Below are 14,293 nucleotides of genomic sequence, written 5' to 3'. Positions count from 1 at the left end.
TCTCCACTTCCCTTCCCTCCTGGAAGTAGTTAAACATAAATATTTAAGAGTTTAAAAGCTGGCAGGTATCTTGCAAGACACCCAACTATTATCAGTCCTGTATAGATGATGTTGGTGGGTATTTGGTGTTTCTCAGGAGTATGCTTGGTATTTATTTCAGTACTTCAAGAATACAGGTTTGCCAAGCAGTACCCTGGGAATAGAAATGCAGACCCTGATTGTTATCTTTTTCCCTAATCTGTGGTGGTTTTGACCAAATTCAGTGTATATAAAATGACACTGTGTATAGTGTGGAGACACATCTGTGTCAAATGCTTAATTGTAATGTAGTCTCTTCAGAGCTGCTATTCAAGTCCTGAAGTCCTGTCACATAGTAGGCACAAGCCTTTCATGTCCGAAGGTTTTTGGGGTCATCAGATCCATTTAAAATATAGAGCTGCAGTGTTGACCCCAGCAACACTTACCTTCCTGTAGCAGGTTTTCTGGAGCTGGCAGAAATTCTCCTGCAGGTCTCAGAAATGTAGAAGCAATTTTTTAGGGTCACTTCTTCCATAACTGCAACTACTCCGTTTTAAAGCTGAGGGTATGGTGTAATGGTGCACAGTGCAGTGCCACACACAGTCACTGGTACAGTAGAAGGAAAACAATATGGATGCAGAGCCATTAACACTACCCCAAAAAAAATGGAAAAGCCTAATAAATGACACATGGCAATCACATACATGCAAGACAGCATGGAAAACTCAATGTTCTAGGACAGGATTTAAATTGGTAACAGTGTATAATTAAATAGGATAAAATTAACTTTCATCTGAAGGGTAATTATGTCCCTTAGAAAATTATTTTGCTCTGCAGTTGTCAAAGCAAGTGACTTTTTTCCCTAGAGTTTACACAGTAGAACTTAAATGTGTTGCATGAGTAGCATGATGCTTAATCTTGGGTGAGCCATTTCTCCTTCACTGGTGCATATTTTTACCAATAGGTGTTTGTAATTTATCCACTTAATAGTAAAATATAAATATAAATTGAAGTTAGTTTTTATGCAAAGGCAAAGGTTTTTCTTCATAAAATCTGTAGATAGTATTTACTTACAGTGCTGTAATGTGCAGCACAGTTTTTACTTTGAAAATTCCACCAAGATCTGGTGCTGTGAAACTGAACTTAATAATACTGCACATTAACCGGGACCCTTCCTACAGATAGACTTTAATTTGCATAGCAAATCTTGCAAGGTTCTTCCTTCCTTAGGGACAAGGGACTGTGACAGCTATTTCAAGGTTCTCCTTCCCATGGAGACCTTGACAGCTATTTCAGCACATTTCCTTTCTCTGCCATTTCCTGCCACCCTTGCTGTGGGAAAGAACAACTATTTTCTTCTAAAGGAGGGAAAAAAAGAACTGTGCATAAACTTAGTATCACCTGAAAAAAGAGTCTAGACTCTCTGTTGTAACTCATATAACCTTTCCCATCCCAGCTAAGTCTGGAGGCATGTTGGGTTTTTCCAAGAAGGAAATAGAAATACTGCAGTAAATCCTGTCCTATCCATCTAGCTCCCTTGTTCTATCTTTTTGTTGTGGAGGACTAATTGTAGTAGGACTAGTCCAACTAGTGAAGGTATTAATTTCAATAGTGAGGGCTAACACTGTGTTTTTAGACTGAAAAAGTGCCAGTCTACCTCTAATAAGTTGTTGTGTGTTTTGGCATACTTTAGTTCTTACTCATGCATATAGTGCCTTAGCATCTGTGTTCTAGGCAAATAATGAAGGTTATATAATCCCTAAGGGATTCTACCCCTTTTCTGTGTTCTCAGGATTCTTAACCTGGAAGATGAGAGTTCTCTGCAGGGAAATACAGAGGAGCTGTGTTGTCATACAACTGCAGCAGAAAGTGCTAATAGTTGCTTTAGCCAGCTTAGTCCATGGTAGATGTGGCTCTGGTGTCATTTCTACCACCTCAGGAAAAGTGAACAAGCAGTTGAAGGAAGAGGATGACTGAATTTGTTTTTCAAATAACATTATTGCACTGCAGGAGTGCTGAGCAGCCTCACTGCATTCTCCAGTCTCGGTTCCAGACATTAAATTTCTGCAATTGTCACTAGTTGTCAGAGCCATGCTTTTCACAACTTCTTGATGATTTTGTACACCTTTTATTGCTACGGGTACAAGACAAACTGGCGCGTTAGCGAGTACCAGCAACAGTGTTTGCAAATGAGCATTTTAATGGCTGTTGTAATCTTACATAAGATTACAATAGTGATTAAGCTGTGTATATGTAGACCCCTCTTTTAAGTTTCTGGCAGCTTATGCATTAAAACTGAACATTATTGCAAATGAAATCTGGGAGGATGTCTGTGCTGTGTCTGCATGCATTTTAGATTTGTTTTAGTAGTAGTATTTAGCAAACATACTTTGGAAGAATGTATTTTTTACTCATCTCAAAGTCCTTCTCTAATGGATTGGATCTGAAACTGTGGTGTAGTGAGGATTTAATTTTCATTTTAAGTAGGCTTAAAAATATATTAAGCAAAAAGAAAACAGAATAAAGACAACACAGCTGAAATGCACCTGGCAGAATAATATAATGAAGGTATTTGAATTGTAGTATGTAAATAAATACTGTGATTTTTGTAATTACTGAGAAATTGTCAGCTGTAAAACGTGTCTGTATTTGAAGATTGTATTTTCACTTTTTTTGAGAGGTGGCGAATTAATTTACTTGAGCAGCAACTGCATAAATATGGATTAAGAGTAAAATGACATCATTCTGGACAGTAGCCCTTTCTCGAAAATACAGCAGTTATTTGAACTAAATTTCCATATAGAGATGTTAATACAGACTTTAAAAATTTTAGCTGTTACTTTATTATTTTCAAAGTGCTAAAAATATATTTTAGGACCAGATTAGAGAACTAGGTACAATACTACGTTATAGCTAGTCAGAAAGTGTTAATTAAGATATTGACAGAAAGGATTATTGCTGCCATAAATGCTTCTAAAGCTGTGGAAAGGTAGATTGCAAACTGCATCTGTGTTATAACTGCATATTTAGGACTAAATTTCAGATGCAGTGACTGTAAGCATTACAGCAAGAGTAAAGGTTAATCTCTTTCTGGCAGTATTACAAGGAGTTGCAAGGCAGGATCTGTCCTGGTTGACTCCACTGCCTCTTTGCAGCTGCTCTCAGTGGGAGTGCTGGGCTCACTCTGGCTGCTGCCAGGTAGTAGTCTCATGTTGCTGTCAGTCGTGATTCTCAGCTTCATGTACTGGTTCCTAGCTTACCTTCCCACTTTGGTTATGTTCTCTGTGGCATCTGCCCTTAGCTGCCTCTGCAGGATGCTACATACTTCATCACAGATACAGATGTTATTTGCTAAGATATACTTGGCTTTCTGTACTGGTGTTTTTCTATAATTAGGCTGAAGATTTTAGTCCCAGTCCAGTATAACTGTCATTTTGGAGTTAGCTTCATTCTTGCTGCCTCTTCCACTTGCTCTCTGTGGCACCTCCAAACCTGCCAGTGCTGTTGCAGTGCTCATTTGTGGAGCTCAGTCTCAGCCTGCTTAGACCTCGGGGTGGAGGGGGTGTTACTGAGCAACCCTTATTTCATACTTCTATGCCAGTGAGATTAAGTTTATACGTATGTTCAGCTTTCAGTATAAGAAGCTGCCTTGATTTCAGTGCGACATGCTCAATTACATCCATGTGTGTTTTGCAGGACTTTATACCTAGTAGACATAAGTAGAGCCAGTGTAAATAGAGAGTGTGAGTAACCATGCATATGCTGTTAGATTTCCCTGTAATCCTGTGATTGCAATTCTGAATACAGTCGTTTCCAAGTGTCTTTTCATACTGCTGAGAAATTTTGGTTTAGACTCCATTTCTTAATCTTTGTGTTGACCTAGATTTAATTTTTCATTTGGTCGGTGTCCTCCATTGTATTTGGGAAGGGTATCTCCACTATCCAGCAGATGTAACAAGAAACAACTTATTAGCAGAATTGCAGTCAGCGCCTGCTAGGTTGGAGCACAATTTTTGCTTCCAGACTATTCACTTATTTACTCCATGTTGCAATAAAAAAGTAGCAGTAATTGTTACAAACTGCCAGATTTGAGAACTGGACCCTTAGGACTGAATATTCAAAACCAGCTAGTGCAATTACCAGTGTGTTTAAATTGAACAGGGTTTTAAAACTTTTTTTATGGCTTTCTTAAGGACTGTAACATTGTTGACTTCTCTTACACAAGACTGGATCAAGGGCGATGTAACCAGATACTCTGACATAGTTGTGATAGCTGTGGACAGAGGATCTAACATAACTGGTTCCGAGTGCTTTGGTATGCTTTACACTGATAACACAGAGTTAAATTTTATGGGAGACTTGAGTTCTTTTCACCCAAGTGGCCACTCAGGTCACCCAGCATGACTTTCTGTATTACATATATTGTAGATTTATGTAGGTCTGATGTCTGTTTAATCACTGCCCGATTTGGATCTTAGAAGCTCTTGTTATTGTTGGTTAAGTATGCATAACAGCCCTTCCAAGTGTGACCTTTCTGTTGGTATGTATCTTGGGAACAAAAGAAGGATTTAATAATGAAAAGCCTTGCCATAATGAGTCATTATTTTTTAAAAATACAGCAGCTATCTTAAGCAAATGTCATAATATATATTCTGTGGTCAGCACCAATTTGGACAAATTAAGCTGCATTCCACACTAAAATGCTGGTGTGCTAATACAAGAATACATTGTTCTAGTTGTTTCAGTGGGATTTTTTCACTGTTTTCTGTCCAGTCAGGCAAGTTCTCCCACATTACTTGGGAGAGGAAAATTGCCTAGGTTTTAAAGGAGTCAACCTATTTTGCACAAAAAACCAATACACATTCAACTATTGGGAATAAAATACATTTCACTCAGTAGAGATTTGTTGTTTGATTTACAAAGAGTAAGTTTAGGTGGCTTATTTTATGTTTCATTATGATATATCTGTAGATTTACATCTCCTATTTAAGTTCATCAGTTACTGATGAAATGCTGTTCCATTGCATCAGCTGAAAGTTCTTGATAGCACCAGCTTAATCCTCAGTTTTATTTTTGTGACTTGTGTTGAAATAACAAATGTCATTGTGTAAAAGCCCCTGGGAACATAACATCATAACCTCAAATTAATCTGCGTTACTACCTTGAAATGGCTTCCTAGGGTTATGAACACTTGTGTTAGTTCTGCTTACTATTTAATCTTGTCAAGTGCTGGGATACAGAAGTGCATATCAAGTGTACAACTGCTGCAGCTTCTCCCATTAAGATGAGGTTTCCCTCTTAATTAAGGTGCAGCAGCAGCCAGTCTGTTCTCTCCACTTGTAGTAGAACATTGTACTCACTGAAGTTACTAGAAATCCTATCATTTGGGATTACAACTTTACCCACTCCTTTTCCCCTGTGATCCAGGGGACCTATGATTTTGTTGGCTGCAAGTCCATGAAAGCTTAAGGCACAGAATGTAAGTAGTGTTGTAGACATCAAGGCAAAAGTTACGCTTGGATGGTGATCCTCCTCCTGTGGACAGTATAGCAGAGGAGGCACTGATTGTCTCACCTCGCAGGATAAGAACTTGCTGTGCAATATAACAGCCATCTTCATAATACCATATGTTACATATGAAGTTATAATGGTGAAGATCAACTCTTAAGAACTTATTAAGAACTTATTAAGAAAATACTAAAGACTTACAATGATTAATCCAAGAAATAATTTTGTTAGAAAACACAAACTGTTACACAGCATAATGAACATAACTAGGGAAAGATTAAATAATTATAAAATACAGGTTAGATCTAGGAAGCTCTAGCAAAATTGCTCTGTAGAGATGTTTGCCATCAAATTCAGGTACAGGTTCGCTTTGTCCTTTTCCATGTATTCTTCACAAGAACCTCCATCAAGCAGAAGCTTGCTTCTTGCATTTACGTATTTTATACACACACTTCACCTGGAAGCGTTCAGGAATCTGCTCCAGAATGTCCTTTGCATATGGCTTTTACAAGGGTAGTCTAGTTTCACTTTTTTGTCTCTTTGCCATGATTTAGTAATGTTCATATAGCATGAGGTCCATTAAGCCCAAGGCAGTGGACATACTAGTTTAATGAAAGGTAAGAACGTAACACATTGGATGTGTGTATGGGAGGACTGTTGTTAGCACTGGCTGTACTCCCCAGTCTCAGTGGCGAACACGGTTTCATGGACTGTGCTGGCCTTACAGTAACTAAACACAAGTTAGAACCAAAACAGCAATGAAAGAGAAACAAGCTGTGCTGGAGCCCGTGTCTAACAACGTCCCTCCCGTGCTGGTGGCGGCCCGCACCGGGCCCCGCTCACAGCCCCGCCTGCCCCCGAGGCGCTTCTGACTCAGTTTTAGGTTTCTGCCTCTGAACGAACCACGGTTTTTTCACTTTCCTTCGATGTTCCAAATAATTTCCAGGACGCCGCCGGCCCGAGGCTCCCCTGACACCGCCCCTGAGCGCAGGGCCCTGCGATGCACCTGCCGCACACTGCGGCGCCTCGGACGGAGGGGACAGCTCCGGGCCCCCCTTCACCCCCGCAGCTCTCTCTAACGTTTAAGCCAGCGCCTCGCTTGTTCTCGGGGGCCGGAACGCGCCGGGGAGGGGGCACCCAGCACAGCCCCCCGCCAGCGCTGTGGTGAAGGCGTTCCGCGCCGCTTGGGCCCGCCCGGCCTCCGTCCCTGCGGCTCCCGCCCCACCGCCCCCCGCTCCGCCCCCAGCTGTGGCGTCGCCGGGCTCGGTTTCCGTGATAGCTGCGAGCGGGACCAGCGCCGCGCTGGGTGTGTGCGGGAGCGCAGCGGGGGAAGCGGGCGCCATGGCGGGGGCGTCTCGGGCTCTCCGCCGTCCTTATTAGAGCCGCCGCCCAGCCCAGCTGGAGCCATGGACAAAGCGGACAAGGTGTGAGGGGCGGGTTCGGCGCTGAGTAGAGCATAACAGCTGTGGCGGGAGGGGGCAAGCTACGCCCCCGGCGCCGCGGTGAGGGCGAGGGGCTGAGCGGCCGGGCGGGGGACGGAGGGGAGCGCTGGGGCGGCGGCTCGGCTCTGTCAGACCCGCGGCTGTCAGGCCCGGCCCGGCGGACGCCGGCTGAGCGGAGGGGCAGGGCGCGGCCCGCGGCCTGCTGGGGCCGGCGTTGGTGCGAGGGGTGCGACGGGGGCTACCGTGCCGGGATGGGGGCTGACATACCTCCCCGCCGAAGAAGGGCCCCTCTGCGGGCTGCAGACGGGGCGGCTTACAGGCTGCGCACCGGAGCTTAGCGCGTGTTGCTGGGTCGGTGGCGCGGCGGGCGGTGTCGGTCGCTAGCGCCCGGCCTGGGCGCTGCCTGCCCGCGAGAGGTGTCCGGCGGGGCAGGGGCTGCTGGGGTGGGTTGTGGAGCGTGCGGCTCCCGTCGGTGCTCGCGAAGGGGTGCGTAGGTCTGACTTGGCCTGTACCTGTCTTGTTTCTGCAGGCTTTGTTTCAAGCTTAGGCAATAATTGCATTTAGTGAAATTAGATTTAAACTTGTCCGGTCACTAGGAGAGACTTTTACGGGCTTTTTGAGAACTTTACAACACGAGATGTGTCACTCTTGCTGAGATACTGCAATACCAGGTTCAGGTTGAGAGTCTCTGTTGGGACGTAGCTGTTGGTCGCAGCTGGTTAGCAGAGAAGGAAGGAGTTGGATATAACTCATTAATCCTACAAGTTGCTATTTTTTCCCCCTCGATGTTTAGTTTAGCTTTGTCAAGGTAATCTGTTTGAGTTATTCTTAAGACTTGCCATACTGTAGTTAGGAAGATACTTAAACTGGGACTTAAGAGTTTGTAGGATTTATTACTTATATGCAATAAAATGTTTCATCATCAGGAGGTATTTCTGAAAGGTGCATCTAGAATGAATGCTACCATCCATAATAACCTGATCTTACTTCTGAGCTTTTGTTTCCACAGAATGTGTTGAAAAGTCACAAATTACTATGCTTTTTTTGTCATTTTCAGCTTTGGCATCTCCAGGGATTCTAATAGTTGGGTTAATAAATAAAATAACACAAGCTCCTGTAGCAAAGTACATACTGAGTAAGAATGCACTCTGTGAAGATATTACAGTATGGCTCCTGCTGTGTCTTTCTTACTAAACCTTCTGGTGTGGAAATTACTTTAAATTCACTTCTTTTCATGCTTTCTTATTTACCTTCATATAGAACTAATCTTATTCTGTAAGATTAACAGTAGTCTGACCTTTTTGCTTTAAAATCTTGGGTTTAAGGTTTTACCTGTGCTCCCTTTCCTCCCCCCAATTCATCTGTAATTAGTACTGCAGTACACTTGTGAAATATTTATTCCTTGTTGCTTGAGTTCTTCATTACTGGAGGTTCGTGCACATGCCCCTATCAAACCATTCTCTTTTTGTTTGTTGGAAATAGCTCATGAAAACTGAGAATCGTTGTGTTATTCATAGTGTAAAATATTGACTCTGATTACCTTAACTAAGTCCAGTGTTTCAACTTGGAGGTGTGTTTAAGCTCTTTGAAGGAAGAACCGTCTTATTTATTCTGTTTGCAGCATATCTAGTCCTGTTGGTTCCTTATTCACTAGTAAGGCTTCTAGGCAGACAAGTAATTGACACCTGATGAGTTTCTAAAGTGATTCAACTATCTTATTGCTTGTGTCTCCTCCTTGTGAAGTAGCATTTTGATTAGCAGATCCTTAAATGCTTTAGGTTTGAACCTTTAATGCTGTAACAATTGAATGTAGTCTCCTTTTCCCGTGTATTTGATAAGGTTGCATCAGTTTTGGGTGCTGTTCCATCTTTTCTTTGATATGGGCGCCTTTCTGCGCATGTATTGCATGGCATCTGATATATGAATATTAAAGCTTGCAGACGTATGTTAACAGTGCTTGCACTCTTCTCTCCTTTCCCCCTGAATATTCTTTCAGCTGCAATATGGTAATTGTTCATGCTGATAGAAATCACTACTGTGGAATTACAATATGAAGTAGGAATATTGTCCTACATTATAGTATTTCAAGAGTAAAGGGAGATAGCACATGCTTTGGGGGGGGAGGGAAGTATTTGAACAATGTTTTGTGGTGTTGGCTCAGTAAATCCATGTGAGATGCCATGCACCAAGAACGTTTGGACAACTAAATGACAAAGATTCTAGATAACCATTCAGGTGTCTCTTACCTAAATCCTGGTATGACTTTGCCTATTCTTATATGCTCACTGATATTTTGACAGCTGACACAGAAGAAAACGTAGTCATGTTGTTTAAAAACAATTATTTTATGATAGGATGTGTTGTGATTTTGGTAGTGGGTGTGGAAGCTTACTTTTGTCTCCACCAGAACTGTAACTGTTCTCGTTAAAAAGTGTATGGGTTTCAGCAGTTAAGTGTAAGTTATATTCGTACAAGAGACAGAACTTGCCACATGACCTCTGTCACTCTTTCCATTGAAGCCGATTGTGATAGAAAGCTAAGGAGAAACAACTTGCACCTTCCCCTCTCAAAGACACTGCTGTGCTCTGATTTTTCTCACGCGTGTCTTGCCCTATGATTAAGACATTTAGTTCTATTAGTGCAGTTGAGAAATCAGGTGAAGTTGCAAAATCAGTGACCTGTGTTTTGTATTAGTATTGCTTAAAGACAGCCTGTTCTGCTTGCCTCTACTATTCTTGACCATTAGACAGTTGGCTTGATAATATGCTTACCGTAGAAATAGCACTAGTTCTATATTTTGTGCTATTTATCCCCTGCAATTTCCTTTAGTTTTTCTTATCCACGGCAGAATTTTCAACTGAGGCAAACTGGAAAAGGTCAGCTTTCCTGTGCTGTACATTTTGTGTGGTTTTTTTTTTCTCTTGAACCTTGAAAAGGCAGAACTTAGATTTTGTGAGTTTCACGTTTTTAGAGAACATCTTCTCCAGTAAATTTGAATGTTACTGATATGATATATGAACATCTTTTTGATCAAATTTGCTTGCCTTGAGTAGTCTGTGGAGATGAGGAAGCTGATTTACATGAATGGTTTCTATTAATACTTTTAGTACATAAGTTACAAAGCGTTCAGATATTAGTACTTCACATTGGTAGTGTGAGTTTTGAAGTTTGTATGTACTGTTGAATGCTGTAAACTAAAGTGAAGAGGATCCTCTTGGTAGCCTTTTTTAAATCTTTAGATGAGCTTTGTAACTGTAAACATTAAATTTTGCCACCACCAGCCCCCTTTTTTTTTTCCCTAGAATATTCTTGTTTTGTTTTAAACATGGCAACTTGTCATATTGTGTCACTTGCCAATTTCTACATATGCATAAAAATGTTTATACTTAGCTTTGTTACATTCCGAGTGTGGTACTTTCTTCTGTGAAAGGGAAGATAATTATGCATGGTTCCCTTATGAGCTGAGGGGAAAGGGAAAGACTAACTTCATAGAGTATTTACGTTAAGTGTTGCATTGAAATTACTGTGTTAAATCTAAATAGGGAGGATTAAATTTTGTGCTTTGCTAAATGGCCTGCTGCTGGTGTTTCCAGTTGGACTGCATATTTACCATTCCTGAAGTATTGCCACTTAGAAGCAACTAATTATAGAAACTGTGGCTTCCATATTTGTGAAGTTTCTCTTAAAATAGAGGAAATGTGACCTGTCTTACTACTAAAATGGCTTTTAAAATACTAAATTCAAAATTCAGAAGTAGGATTGTTTTTCTAAAACCAGGAGAGTTTGGAGCTGTTTTTTTATCTTACATTTGTGATGAGACTTCTTGTTTCCAGACTTTGAGACAGCAAAGCAGCTGATTTTATTATAGCCCTCTGAAATGTGGCATCTGTGTCTATTTTCTCACCCTGTAAATGGCAAGATTGATATCCAAGTGTTCTTTTCTGAGAGCTAGCTGACAGAGATACTATTTAATGGAAAATGCTGAATGACATTAAGCTACAATGAACAAAAACTTTTCTAAGATTAAACATACAGTGCTGTAACTGCAGGACAGAGTTTACCAGTCTGTTCCTGCTTGTGTCATCTTCTGTCTTTGCAGCTGTTGATGACTACAGTAGCTTTTATATAGGAAACAAAGGATCACTTCAGTATATATGCTGTCTTGAAAGAGTTGTAATTGTTGGACTGAAATATGTAATGAGCTACTGCAAAACATTTTGTAAATCGAAACTAGGCATATCTACAAAAGAGACTTCTGTAAAAGCGTTGGTTTCTTTTGAAGGGGTGTGCTTCCATTGACAGGCAAGTGATTGAAAATCTGATGTTTCAACATGACTTAAGTTTATATTTAGAATTGAGTCTGGTTATGAAAGATAAATTCTAATAAAGCTTTGTTTAGCTTTGTGATGTGAAAGGTTGAATAAACATGAAAAGGTTACATTCCAAAATAAAGTTTGGTCTTGCAACATTTGCGGTGTTTGCCTTTAGACTGCTTGATCAAAACTATACACTACTCTGTATTAACTATTTAGGGTCTGACCCTGTATTTACTGTTGTCAGTGGCAAAGCACTAATTTCTTAGTGGATGCAGGCTAGAATAAATCTTAGTACTGTGAATGCAATTAGAGCATAAGTTAGTAGCACAAGTCTTGTGTTGAAAGGATTAGGAAAAGTGTGGAAACCTTCCCTCAAATCCTTCAGTGCTTAACAAATTTTTCTTGTCTAATTCTTTTTGCTTGCTTGTGGTTACAACCTAGTGGCATGGTCAGTCCTGCTGGTTCTCTTCATTTGCACTTGTCACTCCATTTGAACTGTGTGGATTAAGTCTTTGAGGAATTGTGTTCATACATATTTGCAAGGACTTTGTTTATGCACTTAGTATTGGCTTCTGAAACAAAATACTATTTAAAAGAAGGATCTCATCCCTTACTCTGAAGTTTACTTCAGTTGTCATTGATTGCATTTTCTGTTGTGTCTTAAGCCTGTCAACATGGTATTTAAAAAAGAACAAATCCAACAACAACTGTTTTACCATTGTTTCTGTGTCTGGCCAAAGAGACACAGAGACTACCTGTTAGAAGAAAAAAGAAGTCTTTGTTGGAGATACTTTTTGCTTGTCCAGCACGAAAAGAAATTAGCAGCACCTTTACTTACTAAATTGATTATTATTTATTTTGCTTTCTGTTTCACTTTTCTTACACTATTAAGGAAATATTATGCCTGTTATTCTGGCAACATACTAGGAGCCAGGAGACCTAAAATACTATTTAAAAAAAAAAGAGAAGTTACTTTGCTGTCTTTCTTCACCAGTCTTCCCTCCCAGCTGAGTAAAGGATAGTCCTAAAAAAAATCTGTTTAGGTGACTTGGGGCAAATTACTTGGCGTTGCTGTTTTGTTTCCTTCAGGTGTCAGATGAAACCACTAACCATCTGTGAAAAGTACTGAAATGCCTGGGTAATCACACTGGAGAGTTAATTCTGTTTATGTTTTGGTTTGGTTCCTGACTTGATACATTTGCTTCCCCTTTTTGCTTTCAAGTTAAAGTTCACTGTCCTCATCGGAAGACGCATCCTATGTAAAAAGGAACTTCTAAGTATTTTAGAGGGACTGGTAAGGTACTATAAGGAAGTAATATGTTGAAGTTAATTTGTTTAGCTAGTAATACACTTGAGCTCTCTTTGTTTTCTACCCTGAAGTGGAAATGGGGATTTGTTGTTTCATGAAATGTGCTGAGTACTGCTTATATTATGCTTACAGAATGGTTTTGAAACACTTGTATTAAGGTTTTCAAGTTTTTAGTTGCTATTCTGGTGAGTTAGCATATATATATTTTATATGGATATACACACACACTTACACGATGCCTACAGAACAAATTGCAAAATTGAAAACCAGAGCTTTACCTCAAATTGTTCTTTTTTGCTGAAACAAGTTTCTTGCAAGCATTTAAAAAAAAAACACCAACATAAACCAAACCTCAGACTAACCCAACCTGTAGGTGCAGGTTAAATTGCACAAGAAAACTGTGTTTAAGATGTGAGGCATATAAAAGATTTTTGAAATGCAGTTTTGATTCCCTAAAATAACAGACCTATCTAAGTTCTGTAGGCAAAAAAAGAAATTAACTTTCAAATACACCCATGTGTGTTTATGATTACAGGATATGCTGTATATTTATTTCAGCACTGCAGGTAAGCTACATATGTTATGAGCTGTACAGAAAATGGTAATTAAGTACATCAGCCAATTGATCTGTCGTAGCAAGAATTAATCATTACCTGTAGAAGAGGCTGAGCAACAGGCAAGGAAACATCAAAGTTGTTCTACTTTGGGCATCTCAAAGTTGTTTAAGCTTAGCAAAATCAAGCAGAAGAAATCAGAATAGTTAGGGTTGGAAAGGACCTTAAGATCATCAAGTTCCAACCCTCCTGACATGGGCAGGGACACCTCCCACTAAACCATATCACCCAAGGCCTCGTCCAACCTGGTCTTGAAATGAAATCCAATGAAATTTTCTTCAGCTTGTAAAGTTACTTAAGAGAGTTGGGGTTTTTGTTTTTTGTTTTGTAGGGTTTTTTATTATTATTTAAATAAAAACAAAAACCAAAAAGATAATAATTCTACTTTTACTGGAAATGTTAAAGTAAGTTAAATTCCATCCAAAATACTTAAATAGAAAAGTAAGGTAGGAATTATCTTTGCAAATTGACAAGAAATACTTCACTATGGCAGCCTTGCTGATGAGAGTCATTTGGCTCCTGCTTTGATCAGTTATATCCCCTTCTTTTAGTACTTGATGTGAAAGACTGTTCTCACATAATACTAATAATAAATGATGGTATAATACAATGTCACAAAAAAACCTGTAATGAGACCATTCTGCAAGTGACTCGCCATTAAGGAATGAGGATTTATTTTTCCAAAATAATATAGGGAAAGAGCAGACAGACAGGAAAAGACCTTTAAAATAAGGATCTTTTCCCAACCTCAATCACAAATAAAATGTTGACTATTTTCCAAACCAGCACTAGAGTGGTGTATAATTAGTATCTTGGATAAAGTTCACTTGACATGTTGCTAGGAGGTACTGACCAGTAGATTAGGGGTAGTTGTTTGAAAGTTTTCAGAACTTCATGAAAAACACCGTATTTATAAAGCACTTGCCCAGTTTTTACTGTTGAATTCCTTATGGATGAGACAGCCTTGGTGTATTCCTTTAAAGTTTATGCTGTCCAGCTCTGTAGGCCAGCCCACAACTGAATCTATTCTTAAATATTTTTGCTTCGTGATCTTGAAATAGCATAAAAAAAACCCTTCTAGTTTCT

The 14,293-nt window shown here is 40.0% G+C and overlaps 1 protein-coding gene across 2 annotated transcripts in view; it reads left to right on the top strand.

The window, feature by feature from the left end:
- Positions 1 to 6,642: 6,642 nt before the first annotated feature.
- The window catches only part of SECISBP2L (SECIS binding protein 2 like), a 30,562-nt gene continuing 22,911 nt past the window's right edge, over positions 6,643 to 14,293 (top strand). Inside the window, exon 1 of one of the 2 annotated variants that reach the window (XM_062628960.1) lies at positions 6,643 to 6,950. In XM_062628960.1, coding sequence (XP_062484944.1) covers positions 6,933 to 6,950 — 18 coding nt within the window. In that variant the 5' untranslated portion in view covers positions 6,643 to 6,932. The remainder of the gene's footprint in view (positions 6,951 to 14,293) is intronic. The other variant, XM_062628968.1, reaches the window with a different exon arrangement.

The sequence above is a fragment of the Pezoporus occidentalis genome, unplaced genomic scaffold, assembly GCF_034315485.1.
Source record: "Pezoporus occidentalis ecotype Australia unplaced genomic scaffold, CSIRO_AGI_Poc_V1 ctg11, whole genome shotgun sequence".
Lineage (NCBI taxonomy): Eukaryota > Metazoa > Chordata > Aves > Psittaciformes > Psittacidae > Pezoporus > Pezoporus occidentalis.
This window is presented reverse-complemented; position numbering and strand designations above follow the sequence as displayed.